Source organism: Buteo buteo, chromosome 33, assembly GCF_964188355.1.
Source record: "Buteo buteo chromosome 33, bButBut1.hap1.1, whole genome shotgun sequence".
NCBI lineage: Eukaryota > Metazoa > Chordata > Aves > Accipitriformes > Accipitridae > Buteo > Buteo buteo.
Genome location: NC_134203.1, coordinates 1,746,327 through 1,769,516, shown reverse-complemented (window position 1 = coordinate 1,769,516; position 23,190 = coordinate 1,746,327). Strand labels below are relative to the sequence as shown.

The following is a 23,190-nucleotide window of genomic DNA, read 5'->3' as shown; positions in this document are numbered from 1 at the left end:
TCAGGGAGCTTAGATACCTTAGATGCTTACTTGACTGAATTTAGTTGTCTCCAGTACAATTTGAGCTAGTCTAGGGCATGCTTTCTTTCAGAGGACTCCCAAAGGTCTTCCTCAGGGCCTGGGTTGTATATGCTTGTCCTCTGATAATGCATGAAGTATTCTAGGCTTTCTCAAACTGGAAGAGAAGTGTCTAGGTAGGTACCTTTATCAAGTCCCTCTAATCAATGCAAGTACTTCAAGTGACACATCTCACCCTACAGCAAGAAATACAGAATATGGAATATAGTAGAATATAGTAGAAATCTTCCATATAGACTTCATCAGTAAACTTCCTTCTGAGCTTAATGAGGCAGATAACTTCCTATACCGTACGTTATATTTTCCAGAATTTGGAAGTCTACAATTTTTGCTATCTATATATATGTATATGCATTTACATACTTATTAAAAAAATATAATTGCAGATTACTTGTTTTTTATAACCCTATGGCATAAATTCTGCTTACCACTAGCCTTCTGAGGTATTTGCAGAACAATCAGGATATGTATCAGTGCCTGCCACATGATGAAGAAAGCCATTGCTGAAGAGTGACAGAAGTTCAGGCTCTCCAGACAACTGCACAACAGCCAGGCAAAGACCTTGGGGGCTTTTCCTAAATGAAAAGAAGGTGAAAGCAGGAAGTTTAGATATTAGCTTAGCTTATTAGAAAGAACACCAAGGTAACTTCTGAAAAGGGTTATGTGAATTGTTACAACACCAGCGACCAGAAACAAGCTATGTCTTTACAGGACTAGTCAGTAGGTGTAGCAGAGAGAACTTCCAGTCAATGAGCATTGATGCTACTTAAATTACTTAAATGCCTTAGGGTATGAACCCATTCAGTGATGTTGCATATCTTTTCCCCTAAAGTCTTGTCCTTTCAAAAATCTTTATATACATTTGCTTTTATCTAATGTCTACCAGGGAGACTTACAAATAATTTTCCACGGAGAGAAGGATGGGGAAGGGAAGTGATCTGTTCAAAGTACAATGGCATTAATTCAAGACACAATTTTATGGAACAGGATGTTTAAGAAAAAGCTCAACTGTTTCAGGCATGCATATATCACACCCGTTCCTAGGGTTTATTGAGCTTCAGCAGGAGTCTGTTTTCCATTTTCGAGTTCATTTAAAAGTAGCAGACCAAGCATGCATGAGCTAAAGAAAAGGAGGTTATAAGGTCATTAACTTTTCAAATATGCATAAATACGTCACGGTGAAAAAAGAAACAGAGGAAAGACCAACCTTGAGAGCTTTCATCTTACAAGTATTTAAATGGCTATTTATGGCATTCAAACTACAAGATGGTAGTGAAACAGTAACAATAAAATGGAATACATATTCCTAGTACTCACGTTCTCCAAATTATTGGCAGATGTAAAAAAGAGAATTAAAATAAAAAAAATTATTTCAGATGCCCTGAGTCTTTTGAACCAGAAAAGTGTGTGTTCCCCACTCAAAGCTGTTACCACTTGCTGGTTTGTGTTTACCACGCCAAACATGCAGAGAAACAAGTTGGCCTCATGGCTACAAGCCAGCACAGGCTGGAGAGTTTTAGCAGCTCAGGAAGAGCAATGAGGTTTTCAGGCACCGACTGGGATCAGAAGCAATGAAACTACTTCTGTATGACATGGCCCTTCAGGAAACAGGTTCTGCGAAGACATAGGATGGATTTCACTGGGCCTGTTTCAGACGAATGTGATGAATGGTATCAGTTAAGTAATTTTTTTCTTGCCATTCACTGTAAAGAAAACCAAAATTACTCCCCATCATTGTGCATGTCTAAGAATAGGTAAAAAGAATCCTCCATCTCTGGTCCCTGGTGAGCACTGGTGTCAGGAAACCACTTGTGGTGTAGCTTGTCTTCAGGGGTTCTAGGAAGTCCAAAACCAGCTCTGATTGATTGCCTGACGATGATGAGCAGACAACTTCTCCAAAGCCAAAAACTCCCCGTGGACATTGCAAAGCCTTGCCGAAGGTTGGTCTCTACACCAGCTCTGCTGCTATAACAGCTTTTGAGGAGAGAAAACAACTCTGCAGCTCACGACTGGGTTCATATTTCTCTCCATGGTCTGCAGTTGCCAGTCATACTGATTCTCAAGCCTCACTTAACCTTAAGAAGCTTCACAGAGAAAAATTACATTAAGAGCTTGTAGCATGCATGAGATGGATCTGGCTGTTTCTGGAGATTGATCCTGATACCTTAACATAGCGGAGAAGCATTTTCATATCTTACTCTTGTATTATGATGATCATTTTCCATTTTCCAAAAAGAAAGAAGTCATTCTGTGAGCATTTGGGTTTTTTTAAAATGGTCAACATTATTGATGAAACAGGAGCAATTCAACTCAGGCCAGTACGTTAAATAGGCATAATGCCACTAGCGTTCCCAAGGAGCAAATGGGCATAGCTATGCCTTTTGGATGTTGAAAGACAACTGTTGATACAAAACACAGCTTTAGCTAGAAGAAAACTTCATTTTCTCGCTTTTCTACTAAAGGCATGGCCTTTTGAGAGACGACAACATCCCGCTCTATGTCCTATAAAATCAAAACAGTTTCAAGGTAACATTGGCGTAGCAGAACAAAGGAAGGAAATTCTCCCTTGTTCTGTTTCAGGTAAGGCAGAATCATATAAAATTATCATACTTGCAGACCAGAGATCTGTCCCAATCTTGCTGAAAATATGATCGCTTGAATTTCTTAGCTTGAAGGTGGTTTCTTACCTGGAGAGCAGAAAGGAAAACAGCCATCACAAGCTTTTCTTGGGTTTGGGAGAACTGGACTTTTGTACTGAGAAATAGATTGACATTATTACTATTTGCTCCTTTTGCTTTCATACCTTGCACAGTCATAGAGTCGTTTATTAACCAGGGACTTGGGTAAACAGATATTACTCCAATAAAAGCAATACCTTTGTTGTCACAACCGTGACACAGGGCTCTGTTCATCCCAGCTGAAATCTCAGGCTACGAGGTAACACAATTGCATCCTTTCATACTGTGATCTTCCCCTGTACCTCAAGACATGGACTATTGCTGCATGAACATGTGGCTTCAACCAGAGCGAACAATACCGTGCTTTGTGTGAAAGGCATATTATGAAAGGCAAGCCCAAAAATACAACTTTGAATTTGTTGGCTGGAGGGAGAGCTGAACTTCATCTCTCCTGTCTGAGGTGTATGTCTTGACTGTTGAGCCACCTTCTACCTAAAAGTGTGTCATTGTCAGTCACCCCCATCTTTTTGATGCTTCTCAAATAGCTGAAGGAAATTTTCTTGGTTCTTTGAGACAAAGGGCAAAGGACACAGATAAAGGAGGACGGATTTTATATCCCCTTTGTTCCATGCTGAAGCTACAAGCCTACTTTCCACAGAGCCCTGCCTTTATTACTTATTTACTGTGAAGTGTTGCATGGAAGAGCGAGTTGTCTTGTTTCCTTCTGGAGCTGATGGAGAAAGACAGGATTCTCCAGAGCATGATTCATCCCAACAGGCTGAACAGGGAACTCCTGGCTCAGTTTGAGGACAGGGAACAAGTGTATAGCAGGTGGAGAGTAGTCGGGCAAACCAGGAGGAATGAAGCAGCATTGTCTGGTCTTGTACAGATGGAATTAAGAAGGTCAGAATTCACCTGAAGTTAAAACTGCTGTAGAACAAGGCCCCTTGGCAGCAAAAGGAAGTCTCAGAATAGTGTAGGGTCACTGCCAAAAGGGGTGGGAGATTTCCAGGCCCTGAAAGGACCTTTTCCCCAGTTCTGAGACAATCTATGCCAGACTGTGGTGTGAACCTTGTCAAAGACTGGGTGTGTTGGTTGTTTTTTTTTTTTTTTTTTTTAAATCCAGGTGCATTCTACCCACTGGATTACTTTTATCCACATGCTCATTGATAATTTAGGGGAACTCCAGGCAGCACAGAGAGGTGGGATTTCCCTTTTTACAGGACCTGAGCAACTCTTCTTCAACAGATTGCATTTGTCCCTGCACCAAGAGTTCTTGTTTTTAAAACAGCTTCTATAACCTCACTGAGGTGAGAGTAAGATGGCACTGTAGTTTCCAATATCCTATCCAGAGGCTTATTTGTAAACAGAAATTATATAGACAGCCCACCAGTCCTCCAGTGCATGGTCATTAAGTAAATACTTGGCTGCAGTTTCCTTCAGGACTTGTGTGACACTATGTAATTCTAGTGACTTAGTGATATCTTATTTGCCCCAGTCCCTTGCCAGCTGATGGAATTTTCACTGTAGTCTTGAACATCCTTTGCAAGGTTATCTTGATATTACTGCTTTTTTGAATCTCAGTTTTTTAATATACATTTGACCTTACAGGCTTTCCTTTTATTCTGATTTTCCATTTCTTTTACGCTGATCTTTTCTGTGTGACGTGCTCTTAGTTTTCCTACTGAATCAGGGCCTTTTTTAAAACAAGGTTTCTTTCTGTCTGAGTTGAGGCACACACTTTATGAGAGCTTCCAAAGCAATGTACCTCTCAGAGTCTCCGGGCAGCCTGTGGGCTCCTTCCTTGCTGCCCTGTACCTTTAAGGGTTTATTTGCTTGTTTTTTAAAGACATATGACTCACTTTTACATGGTTCCCTTCCTTCAAATGGAATATCTGTGTGCTGAACTTACCTGACTTGCTTTTCAACTACAGCATTAAATCTAATTGCTTCGTGGTCACAGCTTCAGAGCAGCTCACGGGGTAGCACTTCTCCAGTTAGGTCCTGTTCATCAGCCACGTGCAGTCTCATTTGTTTTGTGGTGGATTCTTATAATATCCATACAGACTCCAGTGGCAGGGTAAACACCTCACTCCAATAGAGACACCCTCACAGGCAATTGCTGAAGGGTCATAATCCAAAGCTGAAAGCTTGGGGGAAAAAACCCTGAAACTCACCTTCCAGGGTGAGTTGCTGTCTCTCCCCTTTGAGATAGGTTGCTAAGAAGTAATCTCAATAAATTCTTTTGAGGTTTTCCATCTCCACCTCTCAGTGCCATCTCCTTGATATAAAGAGTAAGATCATCCAATTAACAGTGCTTTCTGCCCATTGGAACAGGTTTGTGAATCAGTTTTTAACTGGAAGTTTTTTAGAGAAAATTTGCTAACGGTGTAGTTAATTGACTATTGCCGTCCACCCCTGATTTGTCCCCAGAAGTTCACTTTTATTAAAAAAAATTGGGAAACTGGGCTTCGTGAATTAAGAAAACAAATGCAGAAAAATAAAGGTTGTTCTTTCTTTTTTTAAGACTCCTAATCATCATAGAAATTCTTAGATTTTTCTCCAACATCACCTTTGCTGGCAGAAAAAGTTTCAGAGAAGTTAAACCAGATTGCAACCGAGAGTCCAGCTACACAAATGAGTTAGAAGTTTACAGCAGAAGTTAATGACCACCTTTTACTCACAGACCAGGGTTTGACGTGTCTGTGACTGAAGGTAAAGACCAAGCTTCCTTTCTTCCTAAGAAGTACTCATCTAAGTTTAAACTAGCTGTCTGCAGGCAATAAATCTGTAATTGCTCTCTCATTCCCAACGTCCATCCTTTGGGGTGTAACAAACATGGAAAAGTGCCAATCCACAGCAAGAGTACTTTGAGAAAAGACATGGTTTTTCAACTGCTGCCACAGCGGAGAACTGATCTCAGGAAACTGTGGCTCCCAAAGGGATGAGGAGGATCACAGGGCTAACAAGCAGATGTTAACTGATCCTTTTAATCTGCTTCCTGGAAAATTGACAGAGAGGGATGATTGCCCGGTCTGCCACTCTAGAGATATCCCTGGAAACATTCCCAGGGTCCTTTCTCAGGAGACTTCAGACAAGCAATGCATCCTACAGATCTGCAGCACTCCAGCTCCTCCGTCCACGTGGTCGCAGTCATGACTTTCTGTCCCCAACCATTGTCTTTCTTCTGTTATAGTACTTCTCATGGCTGGGCTAAATCCAGACCTTTGTGTCCTGGCATGTACTGAGACAAGGGGAGTCAAAAGAATCTCAGTAGATATAATAAAGGGGGATGAAAGATGATGTTTAGCACTTACATTCTTGAAATTAGCTGAGGCAGAGACAGTCCTTGATAAGAAGAACTGGTCCCAAGAACCAGCCAATGAGGCAGAGACAGTTCCTGATAAGAAGCAGGAGCTGGTCCCAAGAACCAGCCAAGACTGGTCTTGTGGCTTGGGTGAATACCAAGAAACCACTGAGCCTGCGCAAGAAAAGAGGTCAATAGCGGTGATGAAGAGGAGTCATCTATCTTCATCTCTGCGACCACCAGACGACCACCATAAGGAGGCACTGCGCAAGCTCAGTTGAGAGGAGACTATGGAAATGACTTCTTGAAGCTAATTTTAATATGAAGCGGGGATAGGTCATGCATATGTATAGGTGTATTGTGAAACTCAATGTATATGTAACACTTGACTGTATAAACTTGAAGCGAACTGCCAAGTCAAGCGCACATGACTTTGGTGGGACTACCCCCCGTGCTGCCCAGTGCTGAATGAACATACCTACTTTACAGTCTCAGTGATTGTGGAGTCTGTTTCTGCACGTCAGTACCACCACACTTTTGTGGTCCCATTTCCAAAACTATGTCTTCGTACCATTACCTTGCACCTGCAATCTATCTCCAACAATCCTGTCCTCCCATCCTCTCTGAATGAACACACACCTCTCTTAATGAACACGCATTTTTCTTGCCCAGTGGCAGTTATCTATGAAAGGCAGAACACCTTGGGTCATCTGGATTAACAGAGGGAGTATTACCACTGTAAAAGAGCCATGATGGGTTATGCCATGGCTTGAAAGGATCCAGTATTTATGCTAAATGCATAGAGTACAAGAGGGAGGCAATATACACGTAGCACTACACTCCTCAAAGGCAGGTTAGAAGATAACTTACTCACAGATTGGTTCCCTCCCTTTGCTTTAATGTATCCTCCATTTCACAGTAAGTTATTTTTCAAGGCGTTGCTCACTTTGAGTAACTGATACATCTCATGGTATTGAATCAGTGCCCTGACTGTCCTTTCAGTTATTCAAGAAATTTTTATTCATGAGAGTTTTAAACCTAGCTAAAGCAGTGGGATTCAGCTAACTTAATTGCTAATGGTGGCTTCAGCTCACCCTGAACTAGAGGTGATATTCAGCTTGTGAATTAAGTCACTTAATTGTAGGGTGGCAAGGTTTTGGCAATGGGGGGGGCTACAGGGGTGGCTTCTGTGAGAAGCTGCTAGAAGCTTTCCCTATAGATCAAATGCCAGCTGGCTCTGAGATGGACCTGCTGCTGGCCAACAATGAGCCAATCAGCAAAGTTGGTAGCACCCCTGTAATAACAAATTTAAGAAGGGTGAAAAAAAAGTTGCTGCAGCCGGAGAGAGGAGTGAGAACATGTAAGAGAAACAACCCTGCAGACACCAAGGTCAGTGAAGAAGGAGGGGAGGAGATGCTCCAGGCACCAGAGTAGAGATTCCCCTGCAGCCCGTGGTGAAGACCATGGTGAGGCAGGCTGTCCCCCTGCAGTCCATGGAGGTCCACGGTGGAGCAGATCTCCACCTGCAGCCTGTGGCAGACCTCACGCCGGAGCACATGGATGCCTGAAGGAGGCTGTGACCCCGTGGGAAGCCCACACTGGAGCAGGCTCCTGGCAGGACCTGTGGACCCGTGGAGAGAGGACCCCACACTGGATCAAGTTTTCTGGCAAGACCTGTGACCCCGTGGGGTACCCACGCTGGAGCAGTGTGCTCCTCAAGGACTGCTGCTCATGGAAGGGACCCACGCTGAAGCAGTTTGTGAAGAAGTGCAGCCCATGGGAAGGACCCACATTGGAGAAGTTCGTGGAGGACTGTCTCCCGTGGGAGGGACCCGAAGCTGGAGCAGGGGAAGAGCATGAGGAAGACGGAGCAGCAGAGACAACGCATTATGAACTGACCACAACACCCATTCCCCATCCTTATGCGCTGCTTGAGGAGACGAGGTAGAGAAGCTAAGAGTGAAGTTGGGCCCGGGAAGAAGGGATGGGTGGGGAAAATCTTGTTCTAAGATTTGGGTTTATTTCCCACAATCTCACTCTGATGTGATGGGCAATAAATTAAATTAATTTCCCCTAGTTGAGCTTGTTTTGCCCATGATGGTAATTCGTGAGTGATCTCTCCCTGTCCTTATCTCGACCCATGAGCCTTTTGTCATATCTTCTCTCCCCTGTCCAGTTGAGGAGGAGGAGTGATAGAGCGGCTTGGTGGGCAACTGGCAGCCAGTCAGGTCAACCCACCACACTGCCTATGTGTGAGCATGAGTTTTATGCTCCAGTTACAGACAGTAGAAAACAGGATGGCATTCAGTTGCCTGAAGACAGACATCTATTGCCACTTGAGATGCCATGTCACACCTTCCCTCATCTTCCGCTGCTGCTTCAGGAGGCTGTGAGAATCCTGTAAATCCCATGCTCTGATAGCCTTGTGGGAGCTCAAATTGCATTAGGCTTCCATGTTTGGGCAGCGGAATCTAACTCTTGACTCCCATTCCTTAAGTCAAACTACCTTAACCGACTGCTTACAAATAAGCAATTGTCCCTGGGTTTTATCACATCCAGTATGTGACCTGTGGATTTCACCCTTATCACTTAATAACTCTTAGAAGCAGACTTCCAAAAAGACTACTTGCATTTCATAGTTCACAATCTGATTGTTATTAATAGTTTTCCGACTTTGTATAAAATTTGAAATTCACATTCATACTCTTCTTGGTAAACCATTCCAATGGGTTTATTAGTTAAAAATGAATACACAACAAATGCAACAAATACTGAAATAAATCCATGTTTCTTTAGTCCAGGCAAAATGAAAGAAAATTGCAATATTTGTCAGGTCTGGGTTTTTACAAAATTATTTCTTAGTACGAGATGGATCCCTAAGAAGTACTTAAGAGACTATTTCTTTCTTGACCATGGTTTTAAAAATTGATATTACTTTTTTTCCTTCCTCTCTGCTTTCACATCCTCTGTGATTCACATTATTAATTTATTAGTCTCCTCCTGGCCCTGTGAAGGATGTCATAGAGAGGGTAATGTGTTTTAAATATGTACGTTGGTTGGGCGTACTCCCAACCATTTGCTGTCAGAGCCTGGACTGAAGAATGGGTACAGATTCCCAGAAAACTCAAAAGAGAGAGACCCGAGAAGGCACTTTTCTTCAACATCAAAGAATGAAAGCTTATGAAGTTCCTGATCCAGCAAAACACCTACCACGCTGCAGGGCTTGCAAGTTCTTACACCCTTCCCACCAGTTAAGCTGTATTCTCCCTGAGAAAACTGCAGGCTGAATAAATTCCCCTTTGGGAAAGTATTCATTGTGTTGCTCCTCAGCGTATTTCTAATCTCCTCACACACCACACCCAGCTCCCATTCTGATTTGTCCCCCACCTCCACTTCCCAGTAATGTTTCTTTTCTGAAAACCCTTCAGTAGCTACCACTATTGCTTTGGGCAGGATCTCTTTCTGGGTGGAGGACATGACTCTGTTTTTCTCCTTAATGGTGAGACTGGGATGTTTGCAGTTCTCATCCAGAGTGATATTAACTTGAGAAAGAAAGGCGGGGCGGGGGGAGAAAACACAAAGCAGCAAGTTATTTCTGATTTTCAGGAAAATAAACAATTATCTGAAAGGAAGTGAATAAAGGAGAGAATTTATTAAAAAAACCCCAAACAAAACAAACAAACAACCCAGGAATATACAGTGTGCATTTGTCAGACAAAAATTCAATAACAGAAATAATATCCAGCAGGGCATGCCTGTTCTCTGGCTTCACTGTGCCTTTATTAATTCATCCTTATTCTGACTGAGGAGATCCAGGCTCTCTGATCAGACCCATCTGGCAGCCTGTTTTTTTGGAATAAAACTCAAAGCTGAGTCTCTCCAAACCACATAACATATAAAAAGGTCCTGGTTGGTGCAGAAATGATTCACCCCAACTCATGACACCAAGAACTGTGTGGATGGGAGATGCCTAAGAAAACCTCTGTGCCTGTTTCAACCAATGGGCTGCAAATTTTTCCCAAATTCTGACAGCCTTTGAGTTTTTCATAATACAAGGGATAGACTCTGGTATGGGCATGGAACAACATGAGGTTAATGGCAGGCGAGACTTGGCTTACCTGCATTTCTATGAGCTCTCCTGAACTCTGCAAGAAAAGAAATGAATGATTTATTAAAATTACTGCAGAGTGTTAATTTACCCAATTTTAGTACAGTATGGGGCTGGAGGGGTGTAGATTTGATAAAATTCTTTTCAGCTTTCAACTCACCCAGTTCGTTCTGGATTTTTTCTGAAAAGGACAGGAAGTTATATTATCCTCATGCATGGCAAGGGTCTTCTGTAGGGTATCTGTGCTAATAAGAGTATTTCCAATACTATGTTATGTCAGTATGACCTGGCCTAGGACTAAGGAAAGGATGCCAGCTTAACTTTGGGGAGCTAGGGGTTATCTAAACCCAAGCTAGTCACCTGGGTTCTGTGTAGAGTCAGGAGGAAAAGAATGGCACATCGGAAAGTGTTTCTTCACTGCTGTTTCAACCACCTATCTGAAACTACTCTTGGATGCCTTCATCTCTCAACAAGGGAGCCAAGAACTCTGCTTTAGCCTCAATGCCCAAAATTTAGTTAACTAGTTAGATGAGCTGAATCACCTGTAGGTACATACAGGAGCTGTTGCTTTCAAAAATATCAGTTTGTTAGTAGGAAAGGAAATCTGTTTTCTACTCTACAGCAAAAATTAAATCCTTAAATGATTGAAAAGATGTACCCTTGTTATTGAAACAGACATTCTGGAGTTCAAGATTGTGTCAGAAAACCACTTTTTTTAGGGACAGCTAAGTCTCAGTGTGGAAGGGAATGCTGTGCTGCAACAGTTGACACATGGTGACACAGTCCACTTCCAAAATGGTGTTTCTAATCACAGATAATATAAATTATTTTTAAGGACCAAAGTTAACTTAATATCCTTACCAATTTTGATCGACATATCCAGATTTTCTACAGGGAAACAAAATTAAATTAAAATTTAGGACTACTAAAGCAGGTGAATTATGGTACACTCACTATTCATTTTGGAATACTAATATATAGGTTATCTATATATACAGGCTTAATCTGTTTATATATATATTAATAGATCTAGGATTAATCTGTTTATCTTTGTAGAATAATAGATATGCATTATGTAAGTTTTCTCCGGTATTAAATAATGTGTTGCACAAATATTCCTGAGCACAAGACATGATAAAATAAATAAAGGAAACTATCAGAAACAATGAGGGAGTGATTCAGAACAAATAGCTCCCAAGGATGTTTACAGTTCATAGAGCATCATAAGAGAAGGAGAGTAAAACCTCTCTCAGTAACACAAAGCTTGAGATTATATTTGTCTCTTGTACACAAATAAACCCCAATGTATCCTTTTTATGGTTCTTAGCTTCACCTGGGGACACAGCTTGTCACAGCTGCTTTTTGAGAACTCTTTTATTCTCGGTGTTCAAGAGGAATTGCGCTGGGTTTTTCCCCATTATATTCATTTTAATGCTGTGATCAGATGCTTTAGTCATTATTTTGTTCTGAGATGCAATAAATAAAATGTTCCACTTAAATATTTTCTAGCAGTGGAAAAATAACTTTATATACATATATACTCTCTATCTGTAGATATATAGTTATGTAACTATAGATAGAGAGACTGTGTGTACACATACACATAACACAACTTTTCAATTATCTTTCTGGTTGGAATCGGGGAGTTAATCTTTGCAAATGTGAAGTTCTGAGAATGTTTTTCCAACTCTAGTATTCAAAATTGCATAAAACACCACTGTGTTATTAGAATGGTCACCTGCAAAGCATCTTTCAGGGTATGGTTAAAAGAATAGTGTGTGGTACTAAATGCAGGGTAGAAAAAAATGTTAGTTTACCCTTCTGAAATCTGTCGTGCTCCTCAGCTGAAAAAAAAAAGAAACAAACTGAGAAATAGACGATGTTACATTATTCAAGACAAAAACTCACAAAATGTGACTGAGAATTTCAGTGTTAAAGAATGTGTTCATTTAGGGAACTGAGGCTTGCCATTAAGTTCAGAATATGATTTCAAAATAGGTGGGAGAAACATTGTCCTCTGAAGATACCCATCCTGTAGAAGGAGTCTAGATTATTAGCTTAGACTAGATGCGTAACATCCACTGGCTAAAACCAGGTGACATTGAAGATAATAATACCAGATAACATTAATGCAATTGAAAACTCTACCTTTATAATAGAAGGACATTTTCAATATGGGCCCTCTTTCATGATACTATAACTTTTGGAAATATAGAGGCTTCTTCTAACCAAGGGATACTCCAAACCAACATAACAAGGAAGTCAAAATATGCTCTTACCCAGTTCATCCTTGAGTTGGCTTATCTCTGAAAAAGATTATGTTTAAATATTAAAACACGATTTCCTTTTTTTTTTTTTGCTTTTAAACACAAATACATTGAATTTTCCCTGTGTTCCACTGTGTTCTGTATAGCAAGAGCAAAGATAAAATGAAATGATCTGAGCTTCATAAAAATGACCAGATGTTCCCCTGCTATAAAGCAGCCAGAGTTTAAGTCTTCATTGTGCTGGTACTTTCCCTTAATGTGGGAATAAAAAGACTGGTCAAGAAATTCACCTTGGTAAAATGAAGTACTTCAGATGACTGAACTAGTGGGAAAACCCCAAATGAGTACTTTGATGAGGGTGTGCCTGAATGGCATTAGCATGTGCTTGAATGGCATTAGCACACCCATCTGCTGATGGTTCTTTGTACTTATGTTGAAACAACAGAACTGTGTCCAGATAATATCTCAAACAAGGCTTTATAAAAGCTATAACTGATGTTTCTCCACGGTACCATAAGGGCTACTAAAAAGGACTTCAAAAAAGGCTTACTGTATTTACTACATCTCTGGCACAATTTGCATACCCAGCACACTTGCTCTTCACAGTAAAAGCAATCTTCTTGTTCTACTTTTGCAATTGAAGTCCTAACCAGTCTTTAGAAAAAGATCAGAAAATTATTTTTTTAATTATTTTTCAGACTCCAGAGCTTAATTCTTTTTTTTTTCTTACAGACTGAAATTCATCACGAACCATGATCCCCAATTAAGAACACATTAATTTACCCAAATTAACCAACAGAACAATTTGCAGGCTCAAATACTGAGCAAAAAATACCAGCCATTTTTCAAACACCTCCATGGAGTTAGTCATCGTCTTTGCAATGGGCATTGATTATCTTTAGGTGGTCAATATAAAAGGTATTGCAAAGATTTTTTTTTAAATTTTATTTTGCAAAAGCAAAACAGTCAATAGTATTTCCTGAGCTCAGCTTTTATCTGGTTCTAAAGGACTAGAGAGATTTATAGATAGAAATCGATGAAAAAAAAGCTGTTACACTTACCTTTTTGAATTTCCTTTTGTGCATTTTCTGTGAACAGAGAAATATTTTTATATCCTAAAAATAATTCTTCAAGCACTTCACATTCCATTTTAAAGACTACAGAAATGATTAAGCCACAACGATTTATATGTATAGTTTTATGTATATATTTGCATGTATATATACATACACATAAATTATTGAAGAAGGGGACCTCTGGAGAACCAACTAATCCACCCACCCTGCTCAAGCAGTGTTGGCCCAGGGCTGTGTCCAGTTGTGTTTTGAATGTCTCCAAGGTGGAGACTCCACAAGCTCTCCAGGGCAACCTGTGCCAGTATTCAAAGATCTTCACAGTAAAAAGACTTTCTTCTGTTCTCTGATAATTTAGTATATACTCAGTTTCATTTCACAAGTCATACTGACTTATCAGCTGAGAGGTGGCAAGATTCTGCAAAATGGATGAGAAGTGTTTCAGGGATGACTGGATGTGAATTTTAATAAAAGTCTCCATAGATTTGTTCCCACATACACTTTTTTTTTTTTAAATTCCCAAACATTTTTGTTTGTATGCAAATTGCTGAGTTTAGTTCCTGGGCAGCAGTTGACTCCCTCAATTATGGCAAAGGGGTATTTTCTCTCCTTTAGAGTTACCATCAGTATAAAACAGCCACTAGATATATTCTGCTTTTCTTCTGTAAGTCAGAAGTCCTAAAAAAAAAAAATAAAAATCTCATCCTAAAGATTAAACTGTTCAGAAATTGATGTAAATATTCGGACAGACAATCAGATTTTTATTTTTAAAAATGAAAATAACTTCCTAGCCTGTGGTATTTTTCAAATAGAATATGCTGGATTCTCCAGAAGTTTACAAAAGCTACCTTTAGGCCAGGAAGCTTTTTTTTTTTTAATTATTTCTGTAGTCATTAGAGAGTAAAAAAAAAAATCCATGTACAATTCAGAGGAATAAGTTGAGTTCCTGCTCTAGAACTGCATCCTGATTTCCTTCATTGCTGGTGAGAGATGAAAGATGCAAGCTATCTAAAAGAAGCGATATAGTTTTCTCTTTTTCCTAAGACTGTTTTTAAAATAATAATTAAAAAAATCTAGAAAAAATGTTTTATAAGTACCTCCAGTTTTCACATGAAACAAAATTTTGTATTGAAAATTTTGCACCTACTGAAAGGTGGAGTGGGTCTTGGCAGGGAAAAACTGGTCTGTGGACACACCTTCCAGCCAGAACATGCTGTCACTTCTATGCCCTGCTCAATCACATCCGTGTGGTGGTTTTAACCACGTTCCAACATGGTATTCAGGGTGTCCAAGGAGTCTTTCTATCACATTTTTGCATAAGGGCATTAGAAAATATTCTACTGCTTTAAGGATCCTGGATATGACAGCTTGGAGAATTGTCAAAAAGTCATTTTTCTGGAAATGGTAAATTTTTAGAGAGATAGTGGGTCAGGGGAAAGAAAACCTATCAAGGTTTTTGCACAAAAGATGACTTCTACCAAAAGTATTTTACTACATTCAACATCTGCTGGCAGAAAAGCCTACATTAAGTGGGACGCAAGAATTTCCTCATTTCTCTTCAGGAACAGGAATCAGCAGTGGGCCTGTCTTTCTGTATTGGCTGTGCGTAAGGTGATGTACTCCCCAAAGGCACCCTAGCTGGAGCCTACAGGTAGATAGGGTCAGCCAAAGTCCCAGTCTTTGAAGTCTTTGTCATAAAACAACTTCAGGAATACAACTAATTCACCCCATGGTTCATACCACTGACCAGCATTTATACTGTTGCACATATCTTTCAAGATGTTCATGATGAAATATAATATTAATAAGACTTTTAAATGTGGTATTAATGTGACTTACTTTCACGAGTAGTTGTCTTATTGTCCTCTGAGAGAAAAAGAGAGCAGAGAGAGGCAGGGAGAAGGAAAATGTTATCTTACTTTCTTCTTACTTGTAGGTTTTAAAATGAAAAATTTCATATTTCATGGTGGTCATGTTTGGTAAGGAAGCAATTTCGTTTCAAAATATCTTGATTTGCATATACTTATATCTTCCATTAAAATAATGAGAAATTACACAGAATTTAAAGAATAAAACTAGGGATGCTGAAAGCAGAAAAAATGCAAACTTGGCATGCTGTCTTGGCAACAGATTTGTGTTGTAGAACTGTCTTAGAAACCAGTTTATAAAGCAATAAAATTACTTGCAAATAAATTAAGCCAGTGGATGCATTTGGGTACACTAACATATTTCAGTTATTTGCAAGAATTGCTTTCTTTCAAAAATGAGATTAAGTTGCAACAATAATTTCACTATAGTAATATGTCAAATCATATTGGCAAATGTGATTGTATAGGTTTATACCCCAAAGTGCTGGAGTAGTTAAGAGATGCTTAAAAATGAATATGCAAGGAAAGCAAACATACAGTAAAAAGCCATGGTTGAAGAATCACGAGGGTGATTGTTCATAATCCTGTACCCTCCCCAGATAATTCTGGACATGGTGGCATTTTCTTTCCACTGGATTGTATGAAGCATTCATCACTTCAGCATTAAGAGTGGAACTTACTTCTGAGTTTATGAATTGCAGCGATAACCAGGAAAATGCTCGAGAGCAGGATCACGACAAAAGCCGGCAGCCAAGGGGAAGTGTCAGGAAAGAAGACATCTGCAAATTATTTCAGATGACCAGTTATAACTTTCCTTAACTATCAACTTTATACTTTGATTACATGCCTAAAGTGAAACAAAATGAATTTGGATCTAAATTTTTTCCTAGACACCTGTAGGAGCAGGTCACTGTGACTGTTACATCCCTAGACCGTTTTACAAAGCACCATCAGTGATTTGTGTAAACCACTGTGTTAGGTGTTACAGCAATAGAAACAGAAGAAATAGAAGCAGAAGAAAATGAGAGAGAAAGATGGGACAGCATCCTCCATCCATGCAAGTGAGAATAGGCACTACCCAATAACAAGATTTCATTTTCCCCAGATGGCATCACACCCATAGAGGAGTATTTCTACTATTAATAATTTGATAACGTTTGGGAGTTGCCCACAGTGGTTCAGTGCAAAGACCAGAAGCATTACAGAAGAAAACGTCCTGTGAAAACTGATTATTCTATTCCACTAGAAATAGGAGGCTCTGGGGCAATCTGCTTTGTATGTATCAGCTCACTATTTTTTCTCCCAGGCCACAAGGACACAAGCTCATACTCACCTGCAATGGCAACTGAAGATTCTGTGGATGTTTTCAGCAGTTTATCAATTATTTTGCAGGTCACAGAGCTTCCAGATCCTGGTTTTAGAATGATAGAGCTGCTGGCATTAGCAGTGGTAGTGTCAGTGGTGAGAGGAGTCCCAGTGACATTGTCTCCTCTACCATCTGTCCACAACACCTGGACTTCAGCAAACGACCTCTCAGACAAACATTTGAGATGAATACCATCAGCCTCATAACCATCCAAGACAAGCAATGGATCGTGGCCACCACCTACAGAAGAGGAAGACAAACAGGTGAACTGTGCTCAGCAGTCACAGTGGTTTTAAAGGCTAAAGGAGAAGTCCATGAGAAGTTTTGCATTTGTGGTGCCTTCTAAGTGCTTTCCCCACTGATCCTATGACATTAGCACATCTTCCGACAGCTCTGATCAGAAGAAGCAGCTGCAAATTCGAGGATGAAGAAAAGTACGTAGATGCATTTGAAACACAAGTTGTTAAAAGTCATCCCCATTTTAAATGAGCAGCATCCAATACATCATGCAAGTCAAAATTACCTACCACCTCCCTTTGTAGTGTTGACAACATTGAGTTATCTAGGTGTGTTCATCTCACGAAATTTTAGCCACCTAAAAGATAAGTATCTCATTGAGGCAGTCACTTTGTAGAGAAACTATGGAGAAACTGCATTCAGCAATTCATTCCCTGACGTGATGGGAATCTGAGATAAATGAGTTATGTTATGCTCTGGCAGGGCCCATCTTCTCCTATTGACTATACACATACCTTAGACAAATAGCTCTCAGATGCTCAATTTTAATGCTTACAGTTGAGCACACTGAATCCCAGAACATACATCCGTGTTCACATGAAATCCAAAGATATCATCTAAATCTGGACCTCCTTCAGTGGAGAAGAAAGTCATAGGGGGCATCAGTTCAAATCTAGCCATGGGCTCTGAAATGGATTTAGTACAGAGCAAAACCAATCCATTACAGAGCAAAATTACCTGCAGTGGGATGGTGTGTAGATACCAATACCAAGATGAAGGTGACTCCTCTCAGCTGGACCAAGAACCCCATACCTATGTGGAAGAAAAAAGTCTATGTTTGAATGCAAAATAAATGACACAGGGTCCTGCACAGGTAAGTTATGTCATAGCCAGGTTCACTCCAATATCTTGTTGCCTGCTTATGTGTACTACCCACATGCTTAGCTGCACCCCAGGTGAACCTGGGGAGCGATTCAGCAGCCAGAGAAGTCCTACAATTGTTCTTATGGTCTGTATGGAGACACTCCAACACTGATAATAGTCATTGGTTATGAAATGGGCAGTTCCTGAGCTGGAGAGATATGTGTCTCATTAGTAGTACCAGTAACAGGACTTGAGATGGCTCCTTGGAGTTAAAAGACAAAGACAATTTAGATACAAAAGCCCAGAACATAAATTCTACCTTAAAAAAAAAAAAAAAAAAAGGACACATACGTATTTTCTAAATTAAATATGTCACTTTGGAAATACTATAACCATTTTATTCCTCAAATATTTCAAATGAAAGTAGAAATAAAAGTTTCTAAATTAATCAGGATTTTAAAGCAGAATTTTCTGAGATTCATATAACCAAACCCACTTTTTTTCTCTCTCTCCCCATGTATAGATATAAAACCATATATAAATATATATTATACTATAATAAATATAACTCAAATAGAAAAAAAAAAAAAAAGGTAAGATCTTCATTTGACTTTGACCTAGCAAAACATAATAAGCTATGCTTTGAAGTGCACCACATGTCCAGGTGTGTCATGGATTTGCTTCTCTCCTCCCCACCACACATTTTTGCGATACAAAATGAAACCTCCCGATAGTTATGGCTCATCCAAACTTCCCTAAGGATTTTCAGAGTTTTCACTGGTTATAATAACTAAGACAACTGATGATAACCTCTCAACATTTACTTTCACAGGAGGAGAAAATATATCCGGAGGTGGCTGGTTTTTTTCACTGCTAGTAAAGGGAGACCACGAGACTAAATTATGTTAGAAGCCTGACACTTGGCTAGCTAATGATACATAGTATACATCTTACTTCTTTTATCTTTTTGAGGCACAATATAGTCCATTCCTACAGCCATTAAGAATGTCAGATTTTGACATATTTTTTAGTTGTTTTCATAATTTTCCTCTTTTTTTGAGCCTTCACACACCATCTTCAGGTCTTCCTCTGCTGCCAAGATAACTAGAGAAATTGTTTCACTTTAGTTTTGTATCATAGCTGAGTCTGATAGAGCTACAAGAACTGAGACACAGAGGCAGAGAGAAGGATAAACAACAAAAATGAAAGTAATGCATTACACCATAGGAAAAAAAAAACAAAAAAACAAAAAAACAAAAAGGAGAAGTGGAGCAAGGGATCTGTGCCCATTACATGCTATTGGTGCCTGTGTGGGGCTTCCCAAAGGGTCTGTACATCCACATCTCACTGTCAGAGCTTGGATTTCTCTCCACTAAGTCCAGCCCTGCTCGACCCCAAAGCCAAATCTAACAGTAAGCATGGCTTCAGGATAGATAGATATAAAGGTATTTTGCGGTTTTTTTCTCTCTCTCCCGAGCAGCAGTTCACCATGCAAAAATACACACAAAGCAGAGGTCAGCAAAGATAGTTCCCAGATCTTTCAGGATAACACCCAAAACATCTACCAACCAACACAACACAAAACAACACAAAGCCTGTGGGAAACAGAGGGCTAAGAAAATATTCAGAGCTCTTCCCTAGAGAAGCAGCCAAATAAACCATTGCTTAAATAAACACAAACCTGCTTTTCAATAACACCACCCTGGATTTCCAGAAACGCAGTTGCTCCTTAAAGAAATCTGCATGTGGGTGCTTACATCTGTTGGTGATGCTCAGAAGACTGCTTGTACCTTTGGACCCTGTCAGCCACTGCAATCCTGACCATAAAAATAACCCTTTTATTTCCAAAGGTTAGCTATTAACCTTCGCAATGCAGTACAGTGAGAGTGAAAGAAAATAAAAATGGGTGGGACTGGGGATTTATACTATTTGTGGTCAAATACTCTATGATAAGTAAAAAGAAGTGTAAAGAGCCCTTAGAATCTTCAGACAGCGGAAGCTTTCTATAATGCTGTGGAAAATGGACCCCAAGAAACTAGTAGGGCTGGCCAATAAATTACAGTTAATATAAAAGCAGAATAATTACTGGGAAAAGGAATTACTATTATTGATTAGGTTGTAAAAAATGCATTTTTTTACCATCGTAGTAGTTACCTGATGTTTGCCTTAGCCCTGTTCCAAAATGCTTGTGCAGGAACAGGTTTAGAAGACCTGGAGGTAAAGCAGTGGGGTGGACTGTCTCCCATCCTGAACTACTTTTAATAGAAGGAAGAACCAGGGTGAGGAAGGAGGAGAAAAGGCAACAGGGGGATAATAGGTTTTGCTAGGTGACAATGTGTGCTTGACACTGGATGTGCTGGAATAGGTCTCTTTGGGAAGGAAAAAAAAAAGCCTTCCTACTTGTAGTCTGGTATCTATGTCTTCACTTGCTGTGATATCAGAAGATAAAATATGTGCCGTCCTCAAACCAACATTCTCTGTCTATCTGTAAATCAATGTTAAATATTTTGCATAAAACCTCCTCCCCCTGGAAGTCTTGCATTCTTCTCAGGCTATTTCCATGAACCAAAAAAAAAATAATAAAAAAAATAACCCTTCAATGAAAACATGCACACACTGCAGAGGGGGAGTTTTAGCAAGTGAAAAGGCATGGGGAAGGGAAGTCGAACAGAATAAGCTCATGCTATTGTGTCTGATGAAATACTCCATGCAAAGACAGTGTCATCCCACCAGAGGGAGTTGCGACCTCGGCGGAGCTGCATGGAATTTGGTGTGAGGCAAAAGGCAAGCTCTACTTCTTCCAATACTTCTTCTTTCTGTGGATTTGGGAACAAAGAATAGCCTCCCTTTCCTTCTACAGGTCATGGGAATCTTTTGGATTATCTCTGACAAATGGCTTATTTTCCCTAGAAATGTGCAGTTCCCTTTATGAACTGTTCACTTTCATCCCCCAGCCGCTACGACTGCCCATCCCTGATGACCAAGACAGTAAATATTATCCTCTATAAAGCATGAATTTTGTATAGTGTCTATTGTTCTGTGATCACATGTGCTTTTGGAATTATGTTACCTGCCCAAAAAAAGCCCTTAGTACCAAAAAGTATGACACCATTAAATGTCTTACCATTATTTTTTTCTTTTTTCTTTTTTTCTTTTTTTTTTTTTTAATGCTACAAAACACATACATGTGTAAGTATGCTGACAAGGGAAGTTGGAAAAATGAGCTGTACCTGGACATCTGGCAAAATACCTGGTGAAATGAAGGTCCAGAGCTTGAACACCTCCAGGTCTCTGATCCAACAGGATTTGGAGCTTGTGTCTGTAGCCACTCATCCCTGGGTTTCTGTCCTGGTAATTCCAGCCTCTGGTGGGCTATCTGCAAGCAGAACTTTTGCAGGAAGAGTGTGGAGAAGCATCTGAGGAGCTTCTTGCTCTTCAGCTGGAAGAAACTCTTTGGCTTCTTTTCAGGGCAGAACTTCTGTGTGAAGGACTCCATTCATTCTGCATACAAGACAGACTAATCACAGATTCCCATTCACATAGAAAAGACATGGGGACTTCCTAGAAAGTGTCTGCAGCCTAAGAAAAGCTCACCTCATCCATGACCAGACTAGATATACATATGCATACCAAAGACCTTACCTTTGGGTGATGCGTCAGCCAAGATTTGGAGCACCCTGGCCTCCATCGCCACTATCCTACAACTTCACCTCTTGTGTGCCTGCTGTGACCTCCTCCCATGACTATTTTTGGATATCGGTCCAGTTGTGCCTCTCAGAGAAGAGAGTGATCACAATTTGATGTAGAAAAAGAAGCAGAGACCTATTAACAGAGTCTGGGAATTAATGAGCGGTGGATAACAAAAACACAATGTCGATGTGTTGGATGGTCTAGACACACCCCAGGCAAACATTATCCCTTACTATTTGTCTAGGGCCTTTCGTCAGTCACGGCTAAATGTTTCACCACATCCCAGTACCAACATACCTTCCTGGTATCGTCCTCCATCAGAGACTGAGAATGGGCTGTTGTTTGCAGACAGGTATGTCTAAATGTTTGGCGAGATCTTTACAGGTCTCTCCTCCCTCATCCCTTTTGCAGCTTGCAGATCTTGCAGATGAGTCCTCACTGTCTCCATCTACACATAGATGTCATCCATGAGGCGTAACATGGCATAACAGGTACAACACGGAGCATCTCATTGCTGGTCTAGTGCAGGACAATGGAGATGAGACTGACACCATGTTGGTCAGGATGGCCCTCTAGGTGCTCAGAGGAAAAAAAAAAAGAAAACAAAACAGATTGTGTGGCTACAATTATGTCCTTGAACAGCTCCTTATTTGCAACTTTCTTCTTCATGCCCCAATTTGGCTTTGGCCCCTTTTTTGCTATCATCTCAACACATAGAATCATAGAATCATTTAGGTTGAAAAAGACCTTCAAGATCATCAAGTCCAATCATCAACCATGCCCACTAAACCATGTCCTGGGGTACCTTGTCTACGTGCTTTTTTAATACCTCCAGGGACTGTGACTCAACGACTTCCCTGGGCAGCCTGTTCCAATACCTGACAACTCTTTCAGTAAAGAAATTTTTCCTAATATCTAACCTAAATCTCCCTTGCTGCAACTTGAGGCCATTTCCTCTTGTCCCATCTCCAGCCACCTGACAGAAGGGACCAGCACCCACCTCACTACAACCCACTTTCACGCAGTTGTAGAGAGCGATAAGGTCTCCCCTCAGCCTCCTCTTTTCTGGACTAAACGGCCCCAATTCCCTCAGCCGCTCCTCATCAGACTTGTGCTCCAGGCCCCTCACCAACTTGGTTGCCCTCCTCTGAACACGCTCCAGCACCTCAACGTCTTTCCTGTAGTGAGGGGCCCAAAACTGAACACAGGACTCGAGGTGCAGCCTCACCAGTGCCGAGTACAGGGGAACGACCACCTCCCTGCTCCTGCCGGCCACACCATTTCTGGTACAGGCCAGGATGCCGTTGGCCTTCTTGGCCACCTGGGCACACTGCTGGCTCATCTTCAGCCGGCTGTCGACCAGCACCCCCAGGTCCTTTTCTGCCAGGCAGCTTTCCAGCCGCTCTTCCCCAAGCCTGTAGCGCTGCGTGGGGTTGTTGTGACCAAAGTGCAGGACCCGGCATTTGATCTTGTTGAACCTCATCCAATTGGCCCTGGCCCATCGAACCAGCCTGTCCAGATCTCACTGTAGAGCCTTCCCACCCTCAACCAGATCAACCCCCCGTCCCAACTTGGTGTCATCTGCAAACTTACTGAGGGTGCACTCGATCCCCTTGTCCAGATCATTAGTAAAGATATTAAACAGAACTGGCCC

General features: G+C 40.7%; 1 protein-coding gene across 1 annotated transcript; it reads right to left on the bottom strand.

Annotated features, from left to right (window-relative positions):
* Positions 1–9,102: 9,102 nt before the first annotated feature.
* On the bottom strand, positions 9,103–21,534 carry LOC142026391 (butyrophilin subfamily 2 member A1-like). The gene is made up of 12 exons (XM_075019350.1): positions 21,489–21,534; positions 17,721–17,795; positions 16,713–16,985; positions 16,060–16,158; positions 15,351–15,377; positions 13,500–13,526; positions 12,451–12,477; positions 11,989–12,015; positions 11,033–11,059; positions 10,332–10,352; positions 10,182–10,208; positions 9,103–9,605 (listed from the first exon to the last, which is right to left on the bottom strand). The coding sequence occupies exons 1-12, from the start codon at positions 21,532–21,534 to the stop codon at positions 9,103–9,105; spliced, it is 1,179 nt and encodes a 392-aa protein (XP_074875451.1).
* Positions 21,535–23,190: the final 1,656 nt, after the last annotated feature.

What these genes read in the sequence shown, in the direction of transcription:
- LOC142026391 (XM_075019350.1), bottom strand. Translation starts at nt 21,534, where the DNA reads ATGGAGGCCAGGGTGCTCCAAATCTTGGCTGACGCATCACCCAAAG. An exon ending in TACACACCATCCCACTGCAG is followed by an intron (nt 16,986 to 17,720) that starts GTAATTTTGCTC and finishes CCTCTTCTGTAG; the next exon opens with GTGGTGGCCACGATCCATTG. An exon ending in GAGAGCTCATAGAAATGCAG is followed by an intron (nt 9,606 to 10,181) that starts GTAAGCCAAGTC and finishes TTCTTTCTCAAG; the next exon opens with TTAATATCACTCTGGATGAG.